Here is a 15,947-nt window from a genome sequence, read left to right on the forward strand (position 1 = left end):
GCCGTGCCGCCCGTATTCTACCAAACCACATAAATTTGTCTGATGACTAAAAAAAGATCAAAGTTATAAGTCAAGGTAGCTCAGTCCTCAGTCCTCACTTGTGTGACAATTCAGTGCACAAGTTAGATACTTTAAATGAAACCCCGGATGATTACTAGTAGAATTTAACTCGTGGTACTGGGATTACGCCATTGTCAACTAGTGCACAGTTTTACCTCATATCATGTAGTTGCCCTACGAATTTTTCATTTTTTTTTATTAGTCAGATTCATGCAAGAATGCCAATGTTGCCTACTCGTGAGGACACAGCGTACTAATACATAGACCTCAAGCTATAAACAGTGCCCACGTGGCGACTACAGAATGAGGCGGTGCCCACGCCTGATATGTCCAAGCATGCAACAAAGTCAAGCGAGCAAATAGGTAAGCGAATTCCATCGGCTCATTCCCGCTGTGATAAACATGCCTCCGAGAGCAACAAGGTACTTAACGGCACCTCACACGAGCAATAGTGTCTCGTTCCTGCGATAAATATATCCTGTTTCTAACGGCTCCAATTATTGACCTGCATCAGGGAACGCCCAACACTAAAATCAATTCTTTTCAATAGTGAGAGGCTATAAGAGCATTTCAACAAGCACACACGGGACAAGTGATTTGGACTGAGCAGAAGTTTAGCCTTAAGCAAACTACTGTGCTTATCGCTGAGCCTAATACTTGTTCCAGAGTTGTGAGGACATCAGTGGTGTTGTACCTGAACAAGTTCAATGAACAAATGTTCATGAACCGTGTGCGCAAGGTGAGTTCAGGGACACTGCGTCAATGGGAGTGAATGTGTTATTTGGTTGTTTTGTCATGCATTATCTCATTGTAAAACGTGATTACTAGGAAAAGTATTATTTATATCAGAACGCTTCACTTCAAACACTGTGTGATCACACTAATTTGGAATTTATTATTATTATTTTTTAGTCAGCCAGAGATGCAAGGAATGTAAATGTATTCATATCGTTTCCACCATTGTTCCTGTCATACTGTGTTGCGTGTTTTTGTTAGCATATTAAGGACAAACGTACTGTTTTTATTTTAATTCCTCAATTAAAAAAGACTGTTCGAGTGTTTCCTTATGTTTTTGAGACTGTAGGGTGAAAGCTGCAGCTGGCTACTAGTGTGGACTGACTGGGTGGCAACAATGGGGAAATTAATTTGCAGTATTTTGAGGGCAATAGCCCGTCAGCAACATATTGAGGGAAAAAAAGAACTATGAACTCGTTCGTTTTTGGAACGGTGGACTGAACTTTGAACTAGTTCACGCTGAAAATGAACTTTCCCAACACTGAAAGATGCAGTCACATGGCTAGTCCTGCGGTACAAGCCTGTGGGGAGAGTATATTTCATTTGAGTCTTTTATGGCTCAGTGCTGGCCATCTGTGTCCGCCTCGCTTCCTTTTTGAATATAATGTTAATGCAATTGTAATGAAACTTCCCGTGTGTGTTTTTTTGGTCAGATTTTCTTTATTCCTAACTTTAGCTATTTGACGATATCAATAATATACTGTTTCCATCACATTGTACCCTTTTGGCTGTATCACTGCCAACACATGACTTTTTTTTTTTTTTTAAACCAAGTTACAAACGTTTTTGTACAAAGGAACAATTTCATGTGATAGTCTTGGTTTCCAAAAGAGGCATGTAATGGCGGGTCGCGGGCTGCCGGAGCCTATCCCAGCTATCTTGGGGCGGGAGGCGGGGTCAGGGCATTGTATGACCATGGAGAAGAATTACATTTTCGTTGAAAGAGTGGACGCTCCCTCTACTGGATGTCGAAAGACTGTACTATTAGTGATGAAGAAAACAAGGTGGCAGTGAGAACACCGATTTTGAATTTTGTGTTACAACTTATTGTAACGTATTGTGCAAGCCAATTGGAAGCTGAAGGTTTAAAAAATAAAAATGAATGGAGACTTTATATTCATGAAAAGACAGGAGTTAGTTAGACAATAGTTGCAACTTAATGCCCTTGTACAGTACTGTGTTCAGTTATTATTATATTTTGTTATTCATTGCACATCAATTGTTTTTTGTTTTTCTTCCCTGATATTCTATGAAGACGTAACTTGTAAAAGAGAAATCAGATAAAGAAAACCAGACCTTTAGCACGAAGTACGGAGAATCTTTGGAATGTGTTCGGAAACGAGCCCTAAAACATTGTAAACGTTCAAACATGTCTCCCGACAGCGAGAAGAGCAGAATGCAACCTAATGCTCGTTTGAACACGTTCAATCTAGTTTCGGACGGTCATAAACTTCGACTGGTAGATTCCATTATTTTGATCCAGCATTCATGTTGTACCGAAATGCCCCTCCCTTGATAAAATTATTAAAATCCCCATGACGAGCTGACAAACAATCTCGGAGGATCGCTCACCATGTGTGCGCTCGGGGGAGTTTGTCACGCGTTCCCCACAGCTCAATGGTGAACCGTTGCGGACCATTAGATCCTGGAAAATGCATTCAATAGCACACAAACACAAGGGTAATTACAATATGCCAATCAACAATGCCGGGAAAGACAGCAAACTTGTGGACCCGAACTGTACTTGTTAATCTCACCATAAAGTTCCGCAAAACCGTTCATCGGGACTCTGGAGGTTCCAGTCACAAACTGCAAGAGACGAATTCGCTTTTCGGCATCCATCAGCAGGACTGCCTACGAAAAGGACAAAGGGGAAGGAAGAACAATAATTCAACTCAAACATTCACCCCACACAAAAAGTCCCTTCAAGGTACATTTATAATTATAATTCAAGTTTGATTTATTTCGTGACCACACATGTACAGTGTAAACTATTCAGACCCCCTTAGATTTGTCACTCTTTTTTTATATTGCAGCCATTTGCTAAAATCATTCAAGTTCATTTTTTCCCCCCACAATGTACACACAGCACCCCATATTGACAGAAAAGAAACGCAATTGTTGACATTTTTGCAGATTTCTGAAAAAAGAAAAACCGAAATATCACACAGCCCTAAGTATTCAGAGCCTTTGCTCAGTAATAATTAGAAGCCCCCTTTTGAGCTAATACAGCTTTTTGAGTCTTTTGGGGAATGATGTTTTTCACACCTAGATTTGGGGATCATCTGCCATTCCTCCTCGCAGATCCTCTCCAGTTCTGTCAGGTTGGCTGGTGAACGTCGGTGCGCAGCCATTTTCAGGTCTCTCCAGAGATGCTCAATTGGGTTGAAGTCAGGGCTCTGGCTGGGCCATTCAAGAACAGTCACAGAGTTGTTCTGAAGCCACTCCTTCGGTATTTTAGCTGTGTGCTTAGGGTCATTGTCTTTTTTGAAGGTGAACCTTCGGAGAAAGTTTTCGTCCAGGATGTCCCCGTACTTGGCCGCATTCATCTTTCCTTCGATTGCAACCAGTCGTCCTGTCCCTTCAGCTGAAAAACACCCCCACCGTTGCATGATGCTGCCACCACCGTGCTTCACTGTCGGGACTGTATTGGACAGGTGATGAGCAGTGCCTGCTTTTCTCCACACATGCCGCTTAGAATTAAGGCCAACAATTTCTATCTTGGTCTCATCAGACCAGAGAATCTTATTTCTCACCATCTTGGGGTCCTTCAGTTGTTTTTTAGCAAACTCCCTGCGGGCTTTAATGTGTCTTACACTGAGGAGAGGCTGCAGTGATGGTTGACTTTCTCGAACTTTCTCCCATCTCCCGACTGCATCTCTGGAGCTCAGCCACAGTGATCTTTGTGTTCTTCGTTCCCTCTTTCACCAAGGCTATTCTCCCCCAATTGCCGGATGGCCAGCTCTAGGAAGGGTTCCGATCGTCCCAAACGTCTTCCCTTTCAGGATTATGGAGGCCACTGTGCTCTTAGGAACCTTAAGAACAGCAGAAATGTTTTTGTAACCTTGGCCAGATCTGTGCCTTGCCACAATTCTGTCTCTGAGCTCTTCAGGCAGTTCCTTCGACCTCATGATTCTCATTTGCTCTGACATGCGCTGTGAGCCGTAAGGTCTTCTAAAGACAGGTGTGTGCCTTTCCCAATCAAGTCCAATCAGTATAATCCAACACAGCTGGACTCCAAGGAAGGTGTCGAACCATCTCGAGGATGATCCGAAGAAATGGACGGCACCCGAGTTCAATATATGAGGGTGACAGCAAAGGTGTCTGAAAACCTATGGCTGTGTGATATTTCACTTTTTCTTTTTTAGTACATCAGCAAAAATTTCAACAATGAAGTTTTTTTCTGTCAATCTGAGGTGCTGTGCGTACATTAATGAGGAAAAAAATGAACTTAAATGATTTTAACAAATGGCTGCACAATATAACAAAGAGTGCAAAATTGAAAGGGGTCTGAAAACTTTCTGTACCCACTGTAACTCAAATCCTCTTACTCCATTGAAATGAATTGAAATGGCATGAATGCATTCCAGCCTCCCCCCAAAAACATTTTGGGAAGAAAACTAGTACTATATATATATATATATATTATTGTTCTTTATAGAACCATAACAGTAATGACATAACAAAATAGGTGAAATAAACGATTTTTGCTTCAATTCAATCGGCATTGTACTGCTCCTTCTGGTCTGAGCGCCTTAGCTACCTGGAGGCATTAAAATACAAAAACAGGATTGTACTTTACATGGAGCTGATCTCCGCTCCACGGTAAACCGCAGTAACGGTCATTTTTGGGGGAGAAAGAGCATGCCTGTGATTATTCTCATATTATCTGTGTAGAAGGGTTACTCTACCATTCGTGTTCAAATATATATTGCTTCAAGGTTTATGTGACATGACACCAATGCTATTCGTTAGTCCGTCTAACGGAAAAGGAAAAAGAAATGATAATAATTCGTCCAAACATTAGCGCACACCTTGAATAAGTCGAGTCACTCGTATCTCACAGCACCACTGCATTTATTTATTGTTGCTGTAATTGGGCTTTTATTTAGTTTTGTTTCTATTTTCCTCTTTTACTTCTGCTGTGAGTCAGCTCTTCTTAAAAGCAAGCGGAAAAAACAAGAGGTTTATGGTCTCGTGGCTCCAGGCATGGAAGGTCTCTTACTTTCCAAAACCATTGGATAACTACGTGGTTGGAGTTGTAGCCGCTCTTGTACTTGGTGTTCTGTCTCCAGTCGTTCACGTCCACATCTCCGAGACCACACATGAGCAACTGTGGTGGGGGGGGGAGAAACAAAAGAGCAAATTCATTCGTGCGTGAAAGGGATAATAAAACCACAGATCCACAGAAAACTCACCTCGAGCTCGTTCTCGTCAAAGATCTTGATCAGATCTTGAGGGATTAGCTCAAAAAATCCCTGCAAATCAAAGCAATTGTAGAATTGTCAATTTCAACTAGAAACACTCATCAACAGTGGAAGTTTTTCTGCCAGTCAAAAAATGTCCTTACATCCTTGAAGGCAGTCATCTGCTTCTGGATTCGGTTTACAAAGCGCCACTGCATCACAAGACTGTTGATGAGAAAATGTGCACATGTACAATTTACAGACACAAGAAGAGTTCAAAGCTGTTTTTTTGCAAGTTGCTTACTGGATGTATTCCTTCTTGTTGTCATTAGTGACAACAATCTCCGCACCGTCGGGCTTCAGCTCGTGCTGGTGAGTCTGGTGAGGGCAAACGGAACATGAGCGACAAAGGAAACTTATCCGTACCAGATAAGGTAATGAGGCAGACAGATCACATAGGACCAACTTGTCCAAAGAGTTCCTCGTCAATGGTGAACATCAAATCCAGGTCAGTTGGGTCGTTCTCCAAAATCCACTTTAGTGAATTAAAATATTCACTATCCTGAGAGAAAAACAACCAAATCACACAGAAGGAATTCATCCGTCATAACAACAGACTGTAAATATAATCAAGGAGAGATTTCTTGAATTTGGACACTTACAACGGACTCCATGTCCTGCAGGGTTATGGGTTTCTGCAGCATCATCTTGTAGAAAGGCCGAATGAAGAAAGCTGCACATACAATGACACAGAAGGTCAAAATCTTTCAGTTCATCTACAGTCTTCAAAGCCATAACCCTTGTGGAAAAAAAACAACATGTAAATTAAGACAAACTAACAAGCAATAATCATTGTTTTATATGATAGAAAACTTGATCAGTCTCTCGGAAAAGTGTGGGGGGCCCACACAATGTTCTGTGTTTCATCCTGAAGTTTCACCCCTGCGAGCTGACTATCCCATCTCTTCGTGTGTATGAAAGTCAACAAAAACTCACCATCCAGCAGTTTTCCATGCCAGACGGCCATGCCCGCCACACGGCCAATACACTTGAAGTAAGTCAGATGGTCCTCGTTGCACAGACCTGAGTTGGGATTAATCTGCAGTGTATAGTTGTCCCTGAAAGACCAACCGCATCGGAATTAAGGTTACTTAAAAGTCAGAATCTTCTCCAAGACGGCGTGCCTCATCGCTTTCGTGTTTAAATAAAGCTATTGCAACAGGACTTAATGAGCTTCTCCAACATGCTTTTGGACTCACGTGGCAGAATATTCAAAGAGTCCGTAGTAGGGGTTGAACATCTCTTTGGACATGAGGAAGAACCACTCCCGGGCCAAGCCTCCGTAGTCCAAACCCTTTTCTCCCTCAAACTCCACCCACAGTCGTGCTTTCAACAAGTCTGGCCGCTTAACTAGGAGGATTTGCCGGTACGAGTCCTCCAGCACTGCGTTTCGTCTCACCTTCATCTCAAATCTATTGGGGATGTTGTCCTGCAAGACAATGTGCGTTACATTTCCTTCGCAGAAACCCCACGAGCACGCGGGTCGACATCGCTTGACAACACTCACTGGTTTCTTCAACTTCTTGCGGAAGTAGTCATATTTCTGTTTATAATCTCTGGAATAAGGCACCGCCTGTAACCAAGCGTACAGACAACCAATCAATCCATGACTTTGTTTCCAATGATGCGCAAAGATGAGAAGTAGATGTGATACACAATGAACACTTACCGGTCCGGTTATTGCTGAGTTTTGTAACCTCGGATCATCCCATTGTGTGGCCTTGGTGTCTATGAAATACAGACAGAAGACTTTTAGTCGGCTGCAAATGTGATCTTCAGATCAGGCGAGACACCCACTGTGATCAATGTAGAATATCCTCCCATCTGTGTGGACCCTCTCCTCCCAACCAGGCTGGGGAGAATACAAATGTCAACAAAGGCTCGCACAAACATTCAGAGGAAGAAAGAAAAAACAAAAAAGGACTTTCAACAGATGTACTGTATAAACTCACTGGCAACGGGCCGAGATCGGAGGGGTCAAGTGTGGGTCTACTCCTCGCATGAACAGGAATCGTAGGCCTGGGATCTTGCTGATGAGAAGAGGAAACAGGAAACGCTTACGTGAGTTATTGAGCGTTTAGAATTGTGTAAAGTGTACCCCTGCCTACTCACAAATTCACTCATTTGCTTTTTTCCTGTGAAACCTATTCTGGAAAATAAACTTTTTGGTGCTTTCTTTACCGCCCTAAAATCCCTACCTAGCTAAAAGAAAAGTAGTGATTGGTGCCAAGGAAGTATGTTGACTAAAAACCTTTGTATGGCGGAGAGGGAGCTAAGTTGAGCCGAGGTTGTTACCGGCAGTTACAAGAGAATTCTTGAATGTGACCGAGGCCTTCAGCTGATGATTGGTTGGCCATTAGCAGAAATGCAGTTGGAGCATTCATGTATTTGTACACTATTCGCCCTCACTAGTAAGACAATTCCGTGCACTAGTAGAATCACTGTGTCTTACTAATAAAGTTTCCCCCCCCCCCCCAAAAAAAATACGGAAATTGCTTTATGGAAAGCTGTTTGAGCATTTATTCAATCTCCTTTAAGGCCCATGTACTAGTGCACTCTTTGTTCAACCTAGTAGGGCAACTACATGGAACTAAAATTGTGTACTAGTTGACATTGGTGCGCTATTAGTACTACTAGTGAAGGTAGACGTTAACTAGTAGAATATTTATCATGACACCGGTAGTACGAGTATCACGCAGATGTCATCGAGTGCAGTTTTGTCTCGCTAGGAGCATGTAGTTGTCCTACTAGTTTGCAAAGGTTGTCCTACTAGTGAGGACAAAGAGTGTACTAGTGCCTTGACCTTTAGATGGATATCTGATAAATACTCAAACCGCTGTCCATAAAAACATTACTTCTACTAGTGTGCTGTACTGTCTTACTAGTGCTGACAGAGAGCGTACCAGCACATGGACCTATCACAGCAAGTATATCGTATCAACACTCAATTCGGTTTCCATAGACATATGATGTACCATACAGTCAAAGTGACTTTTGAATTGCTTGTATACAAATACTCGATCACAATTTGTTGTGATTTCTGTTTGCAATGTTTTTGGGAGTCTGATTTGGACGGGGAGAATGATCTTTAGAGGTGTCTTTAGAGGATTGCTAAACCAACAAATCCAACAAAGGACACAGGACTGTACTAGGGCTGTGGGGGGAAAAAAAAGGCTATCGCAGCTAAGTCGACCACAAAAAAAGATTTCTGTCTCGAGCCAATCCACGAAATATGAATAAAAGCATATTTGCGCGGCCCAGAACCATTTGCCCTCTCGACATGTTCACCACGCAGAAATTTGGTGCACACCGATGCATTGTTGGACCAGTGAACAACATTGGCCAAAACGACACAGCAGCGTCTGTAAGCGACTATTAGATGTGTAGGCGGCACGGTGACCAACTGGTTAGCACAGCTGCATCACAGTTCTGGAGACCTGGGTTCAAATCCGGCCTCGCCTAAGTGGAGTGCATGTTCTCCCCGTGCCTGCGTGGGTTTTCTCCGGGTACTTCCGGTTTCTTTCCACATCCCCAAAACCCGCACGGTAGGTTAACTGAAGACTCTAAATTGCCCGTAGGTGTGAATGTGAGTGCGCTGCGAATGGTTGATTGTTTATATGGCTCCAGCGCGCCCGCGACCCTAGTGAGGAGAAGTGGTACGGAAAACGAATGAATGAATATTAGATGTGCAATGTACATATAATATGATGTATGAGTGAGCTGAATGTTTTTTTGCGGTAATTGCCAGAGCGCTAATACTAATCAGTTTGGCAAAGGCTGATTTTGCTGTCTCAAATTCTGTACAGAGTTCATACCATACACTCAGTACCAACATATGCAGTTTAAGGATAGAAGTCCAGCCCTCATAAATGAGAATCAAATGCACGTTAGTCGTAAAATATATATATATATACATATTTGGTTTTGTTTTTTTGAGGGGGTGCGGGGGCGGGCGATTACTCAACAAACTATCTACAGGATAATCGATTGTAAAACGATTCAATAATGACAGCCCTAGACTTGGAAGACGTCTTCGATTCTCACCCAGGTCGTAGTCTTTGTATTGTGGTCAATGAAAAAGGGTCTTCCGTTGGGAGCGCTGCGGACCTCCCAACCGACCGGCATGGCGCCAGATTCAGGTGCGGCTTCCGGGCTCGCAGCGTGCTGCGGAGATGCTTCGGGGGGGACGGACGGTAAGGGCGGTGTACTCGCCCTGCTCTGTGCGGCCGCTGATGCTGAAAGTGTTCTCTGTAAGAAAACCAATAAGAATCATTTGAAGGGACGTTATACCGAGACTGCATGTTTTGTTTGTATGTTATTAATCATCATAACATTGTAACTGTGTGCCGTACCTGCGCCTGGGGCCGTATCCACGAGCTGGTTCGGGTGTTGTGGTTGATATAATAGCGTCTTCCTTTACTGTCTCTCTTTTCCTCCCACCCTGGAGGCAGCCCCCCAGAGGTCCCCAGCAGCTATTGAATAACATGAAAACATTTCAGACCCTGAAAAGTGAATGTAGAGATTTCTTTCCAAATACGGTATGCATATTTCAAGGTAATTGCTGAAAACGAGTAAAGACTGAAAATGATGTAGTACTCAATGGTGGAGCTATAGCATTAAACTGATCACCACTTCTGGTGGGCGTGGCTAAAACATGGCCCAGTGGCGCACCTCGGACCCGGCATTCGTTGCCTCTGCCCCACTATATAATAACTTGAGCGCCTCCGTTCCCATTAGTGGTTATTGCGACGTGCAGTTAGCTTCCTAGCTACGCCTACACCCCCCGAAAATGTATCTTCCATTTGGGTAGTCCGCAGGGGCTGCCGCTTTACAGCCTAGTTGTCAGCCTTGAGTGCTCGCACGTCATGCAGAGCGGAGAGAATATCTTGGTTTTTATGATTTTGAAGCCTCATTTTACATGCACATTTGAAAGGTTACTAACATTTCTAGAAAGATTTATTTTCACTTTACAAGGACTTTCATCACTGATTACCTCCTTAATATGCGTGAGCGAGTTCACAGAAAAACCAAAAACAATTTCGACATAACGTCGGGTGAGGAAATCTTGGGAATGAGCGATTTCATGAAGGAAGGAAATACCACAGAATTAACAGGATGCTCCTCCGCTGGCGGCGTGTGAAAACTTCTCGTGCGCGCGGAATGGCTCGAATGACACGCGTGATCCTGGAAGCAGAGAGAAGGGCCGCATCAACGGCAAGAGTCGCCCACGAAGCGTCCATACAGGCCTCGCTCTCCAGGCTCATCATTCATATTGATGTCATTATCGCTCTACTCCAGTTTGGTAATCTTACAGGAATGTAAGAAAGGAATGACTCACCGCCTGGCGCTCGCAAGCCGCGGCCCCTGTAATAGAAATGTTTCCGAGCTCGTCGTTCGACATCTGCGTCTCCGGGGGCATCTGAGGTGGGGGCGATGTGAGCCGGTTGCCCTGGTTCAAGCACAATTCGTCTTCTCTAAAAACGTCCCATTCCTAGACAATGGGACAGTCACGAATCAAGCACGCATTGAGATTTGAGGCTGGTGGCATCCAATGAGTTGACCGTGTTGAGCTTCTGTTGCATACTGTTCAAAACCAATACAACTCCTGCTTTCATTCGGGAAAATCCTAAAAAAACAAATCAAAATACCTCATCTTGCGCAGAGGTCTCATCAGGGTCTGAGATCTGTCTGCGTGTAATATAATTCTGCGCCGTCTCTCTTGTGCTGTGTTGTCGCCTTGTGTCCACATTATTGTCTCTGTTCATGGGTGACACGAAAACACTCTGGCCATCAAGGCCACACCATATGTCCGCCGATAGAAATATTAGCTCATCATTGCGTCATCTTAACTGTAACGTCGGCGGCCCCCACTGTGTAGTTCGGCTCTCGTGGTGGACATAGAAGGTTCTTCCGAGGTTATCCTGACGCTCCTCCCAGCCGGGGGGCAGAACAGGTGTCTGCTCGCTCTGCCTAGGGCCTGACATGTCCTGAGATTCCAAAAACTCCCATGCGGGCTGCACACAAAGCAAAACCCGTTGCGATCATTCTTTTCCATGCCGTGGTGTCCTTGCACGCATACAATAGTATTTTTGCATTTATGCGTTTATTCTTTTTCGCCGCGACGATCCACGCTGCCGCTGTAAAAGTTAATCATAGGGTACTAACACGAAGAGAAAGAAGAAAAAAAGAGAGGAAAAAGGAAAGAAGAAAAGAAAAAGAAGAAAATATAGAGAGAGAATAAAAACTAAGGCAAAGAATGGGTTCATCCTGGTTATGACCAGGTAGTCTGTGCCCACCCTGGACACTACAAAACCCCCGCGATACCCCTCCAAGATATATTCGATATATCCACATCTGAGTGGATTTTGCCTCCTTATTGTGCTTGGGGCTGTTCACTGGATAGGCTTACTGCGTTCCAGTCCATCAAATTTGTGTAAATAACAGTGACAACGGATCGATGGTGGTGCAGAATATTTGAAGGCTGCAATGAGACACAGTTGTTACGAAAGCAGACTTACATCTGTGTTGTCATTCTGATCTGTTGGTTCCTCGTCCGAACCCCCGTTTCTTGGCATGTAGGTCATTTTGAGTCGCAGATGGCCCTTCACTCTGGACTTGTGACTGCACACAAACATGATGAACAGATGTTGAGACTATTGTGATAGTTGTGCAACAAACAATGCATTTCATTGAAATGCATAACAAAAGATGAAAAGCTTAAATGGTCACCTTCTGGGGTGAAGCAGAAAATCCTTGAATGTGTAAGGCCTTTGTGCATTAGGATTTTCTGTCTGAGGAAAAAAAAAAAAAAAAAAGTAAAATAAAACAACAAAATTGTTATACTCAAAGCAATGCAAAGCAAAGCACTGTACCACCACAGAGTATGTAAACGTAACATGTACATGTACATGTACGGGGGGGGGGGGGGGGGGGGGTCATTTGCGAACATTTTGTATACTACAAAACAAATGCAGTAACGTCACATAAACATGTTGGACTGTGTTTCCACAACTGGTGACAATGATGCGGAACAAACCCAACACTAAGGGTGCTCCTATTTACATAGAGGCTCTCGTACACTAAAGCAAATCACATGCGATGCCCACGAACTTTCTGTACAGCACAACGAGCAAGGCACAGGACCGATAACTTACTGGTATCTGATTGAGAGGAACATCCACCTGTCCCAGAAAGTCATCACGTGTCTGACAAGGAGAATGAGGGACACACACACACACACACACACATCATGACTTGATAGTATTAGTATAAGCACACAAACACAAACTAATTAAATTGTCAGCATGATGTACAGTGGATATAAAAAGTCGGTGTACTCCTGTTCAAATACCAGATTTTGTGATATATATATATATATATATAGAGAGAGAGATTTATATATAGACATATAAAGAGACCAAAAGAAATCATTTCAAAACCTTTTCCACGTGACCTACAAACTGTACAACTGAACTGAATGTTTCTTAAATCTGTTTGCGAGGGCACGTAAAAATAACCAACGGAAATAATGCGCACACCATCTAATTACTGGAGAGGGGTGGGGGGCTGTGATTATAATTGAGCAATCGCATTCAAACTCATTTTAAAATGGGAGCACAACAGACTGTATCTGTCACCATTTAACACTAAATCCATTTCAGATGTTCTAGTAGGCTTTTTCTGAAATTGTTTTCCTTTCTAGCAGAAGCCTGAAGGTTTTATACAAAGACTGACTGCTATTTCAAACTGTTCTAAATTCCCTCCTTCCCTCCACCTCGACGGAGGCCCCAGTTCCAGCTCAAGCAAAGCAACCCCAAAGCATGAAGGAGCCACCACCACCACCATGCTACAATGTCAGTATGGTGGCTTTGTTTTTGTTTTTCGGGTGATGTGCTGTGTTGTGTTTGCGACAAACATCACCTTTTGGAATCTGTTGTTGTCAAGCTTGTATTAGTAAATAACGAAATACGGGGGATACAGTACAATAAACAGTCAAGGCAGCAGCATTTTTATGTCCTGATGCAGGAAATGGAAAGTCATGTGTTGAGCCATCACGTTACGCTCGACCTGCTTCTTCATCTCTCGGCCCTCCAAGGCATTTACAGAGCACGAAATGCCTTCAAGACACAGCACTTTCTTTCACTCCATTTGTCATCACTGTGAAACTGCATTTACACCATGCCGCCAGTGTGCTGTATATTGTGTACACATGTTTATACTGTGACCTTCACCTCCCTTTTGATGAGGAGTAGCCTGGTAAGCTGCTAAAATGCATATATTATGATTGTAGTCCATACAAATACAGCTGATGCTGTTAGTAGTAATGACTTGTGTCGTTTTTGTCTGATTTACATCACGCTTAAGGTCAATGGACTTGACTTTTACACAATTGTAAAAAGTGTATACAGTAAATAATGGGATTTTTCTGAAGAAGGCAATGGCATTTGATGTCCTCCATCTGCCCCCATTGTGTTATCTAAGAACTAAGGTTACGAGTTCATTGTAGTTTTATCATGTTGAAGCTTGAAATACCCTTTTGGTAAAAGTCTGACTCCAAAGATCAAAAGTCACATTGTACAAATGATCTTGAGCCTAATTGGGAAAATGATCCTTTCAATAAAATGTCAGTGCAGTATTGGATTTTAACAGCTACAGGCCAACAGGTGTAGATGGCAATCCCAGGTGCCTTAACAAGTTTCGTCTGACATTTACACGTCTGTATCAAACGTGAACATTGTCAATGATAAAATGCGATGTCCGTTAAAAGCATGTCCGAAAAATCCTACGACCAAGGTCTGCTCAATTTTTAGGTTGTTTTGTAACACAGTGAGGCATCTGTGAAGCAAAGCGAGTGATATTATCTCCACTTGGCAACGTTAAACAACTTGACAGGTGGACCGCAGAGCTCGTGAAACCTTAACTACTGACGAGCGAGCCAGTTTATGTTATTGGAGCAGCAGTACTACAAAGTGTCAAAAATGACAAAGTGTCCGCCTGATCGGCTGCTTGAAAACATTTTCAACAAATTCACTGTACATTTGTAAAGTTGTTTATCAGCACAAAAACAACAGCGGAAGATGGGATATAATACACTGGACCAATCCATGTGGGGGTAATAAATAACCACAAAGATAAACGAGGAAGTCACCCTGAAACCTCGCTTTTATACGTTTATTACAGCAAGAAAAGGCTTGGGAAATAACTGGGCTCCTTTCCTCTTAGTCTGGTTTCTGCAAACAACGCGAACACTCCTGAAGGAACCTTGGCTCGTTCCAACTGGAACTCGGAAATGTACACAAACAACCACAAAAAGGGTGGCAGGTGCGCTTGCCGCTGCCCCACTTAGCCTGTCCAACGATTCTCGAATGGCATTTCGCTCAAGTGGTGCATAGCAGATACTGCATTGGCATTTATACGACATCTTAGCAATGTATGATGGGAGTGTGTAGAATCACCTTCTGAGTCATAACTTACATAAGAACAGTTTTTTTTTAAAATATATATTTTGTGTAACATGCACTCAGTTGTTGATTAACCCATGACATCGTCCATGGGCTGATAACAGTTGACCTAAGTGTTAAACTGATTTTGAAATCAACACATGATGTAGCATATTCCATATACAGTGCATAGGCCTACGCCCAAACTGTCCAGCCCTAAAGTGGACTCAATTGTATCTTGATTTATGCTTTATTCATTACAAAATAAAGGAAAAAAACCTACCATTAATCAAAAACGGAATCAAAATGTGTTTTTCAATTCCAGAATACTAGTCTTCTTTGGCAAATGTTACACCTCACCATAAACAGTGGTGCCTGCCCTCATGTCTTCCCTCATACTTTCAAGATACAAGCTGTTCGATCCATTTTTTTGCTTTGACTTGTGAGCCAAAATTCAAGGTACGAGCGCTCTCTGATGGCAGTGAAATCAACTCACTCCACAACAATCAGCAGTTTGGCAGATAGGGAACAATTCTTCAAAAGAGAATCAATACCAATCCAAATAATTACGTGCATTTGAAACAACCAGACAATGCTTCATGCTAAGACATAATGCAAAACACCATAGACAGGCTAACAAATAGCATCCATCGTCAGTGCTATAATCCTTTGAAAAACACATATTTGAACACAAACGGTGCATCAACGCATGCAGACAGTGAATATAACAATACTCACAGGCATCTATTGTTTCATCCTCTACGAAAAATGATCAATATTACTACAGTTTACTGTGTCATTTACAGTAGCTGTGAGAGTCTTCTTCAGTCTTCATGATGCACAAATTGTTTTATTCTTTACGGTTGATTTAATTATGATACAATATATCTTAAAGTACAATATTCAAGTACAATAAGTGTTGTTTTTTTTTAAGTTACAAGCATGGTCACGGAACAAATTAAACTCGTATCGCAAGACACCTTTGTACTTGTACATGTTGTGCATTTAAAAATTGTACAAACTACCATAGTGGCCGTGGGTTTTTATTTACTTAGCCGCAAAGGTGTCCATTAGGCGCAAGGTATTCAAAATAAATTCAAAAAATGGATTGAGAAAACACAGAGAAACCCAAAACATAAACAATACTGAGGAGAGTTCAAAGGCCACGACAAAAATTGATCATCTT

General features: G+C 42.6%; 1 protein-coding gene across 4 annotated transcripts in view; it reads right to left on the minus strand.

The window, feature by feature from the left end:
- nedd4a (NEDD4 E3 ubiquitin protein ligase a) overlaps nucleotides 1-15,947 on the minus strand; it is a 36,766-nt gene that overhangs the window by 3,051 nt on the left and 17,768 nt on the right. For all 4 annotated transcript variants that reach the window (XM_061756609.1, XM_061756617.1, XM_061756592.1 and 1 more), the window contains 23 exons: nucleotides 12,476-12,526; nucleotides 12,051-12,112; nucleotides 11,840-11,942; nucleotides 11,172-11,335; nucleotides 10,970-11,078; nucleotides 10,660-10,812; nucleotides 10,422-10,505; nucleotides 9,674-9,793; nucleotides 9,366-9,569; nucleotides 7,274-7,351; nucleotides 7,119-7,173; nucleotides 6,991-7,049; nucleotides 6,829-6,894; nucleotides 6,521-6,750; nucleotides 6,258-6,379; nucleotides 5,924-5,994; nucleotides 5,728-5,823; nucleotides 5,566-5,639; nucleotides 5,426-5,486; nucleotides 5,274-5,333; nucleotides 5,081-5,188; nucleotides 2,613-2,709; nucleotides 2,428-2,500 (listed from right to left, as the gene is read on the minus strand). In XM_061756609.1, coding sequence (XP_061612593.1) covers nucleotides 2,428-2,500; nucleotides 2,613-2,709; nucleotides 5,081-5,188; nucleotides 5,274-5,333; nucleotides 5,426-5,486; nucleotides 5,566-5,639; nucleotides 5,728-5,823; nucleotides 5,924-5,994; nucleotides 6,258-6,379; nucleotides 6,521-6,750; nucleotides 6,829-6,894; nucleotides 6,991-7,049; nucleotides 7,119-7,173; nucleotides 7,274-7,351; nucleotides 9,366-9,569; nucleotides 9,674-9,793; nucleotides 10,422-10,505; nucleotides 10,660-10,812; nucleotides 10,970-11,078; nucleotides 11,172-11,335; nucleotides 11,840-11,942; nucleotides 12,051-12,112; nucleotides 12,476-12,526 — 2,300 coding nt within the window. The remainder of the gene's footprint in view (nucleotides 1-2,427; nucleotides 2,501-2,612; nucleotides 2,710-5,080; nucleotides 5,189-5,273; nucleotides 5,334-5,425; nucleotides 5,487-5,565; nucleotides 5,640-5,727; nucleotides 5,824-5,923; nucleotides 5,995-6,257; nucleotides 6,380-6,520; nucleotides 6,751-6,828; nucleotides 6,895-6,990; nucleotides 7,050-7,118; nucleotides 7,174-7,273; nucleotides 7,352-9,365; nucleotides 9,570-9,673; nucleotides 9,794-10,421; nucleotides 10,506-10,659; nucleotides 10,813-10,969; nucleotides 11,079-11,171; nucleotides 11,336-11,839; nucleotides 11,943-12,050; nucleotides 12,113-12,475; nucleotides 12,527-15,947) is intronic.

The sequence above is a fragment of the Phyllopteryx taeniolatus genome, chromosome 2 (assembly GCF_024500385.1).
Source record: "Phyllopteryx taeniolatus isolate TA_2022b chromosome 2, UOR_Ptae_1.2, whole genome shotgun sequence".
Lineage (NCBI taxonomy): Eukaryota > Metazoa > Chordata > Actinopteri > Syngnathiformes > Syngnathidae > Phyllopteryx > Phyllopteryx taeniolatus.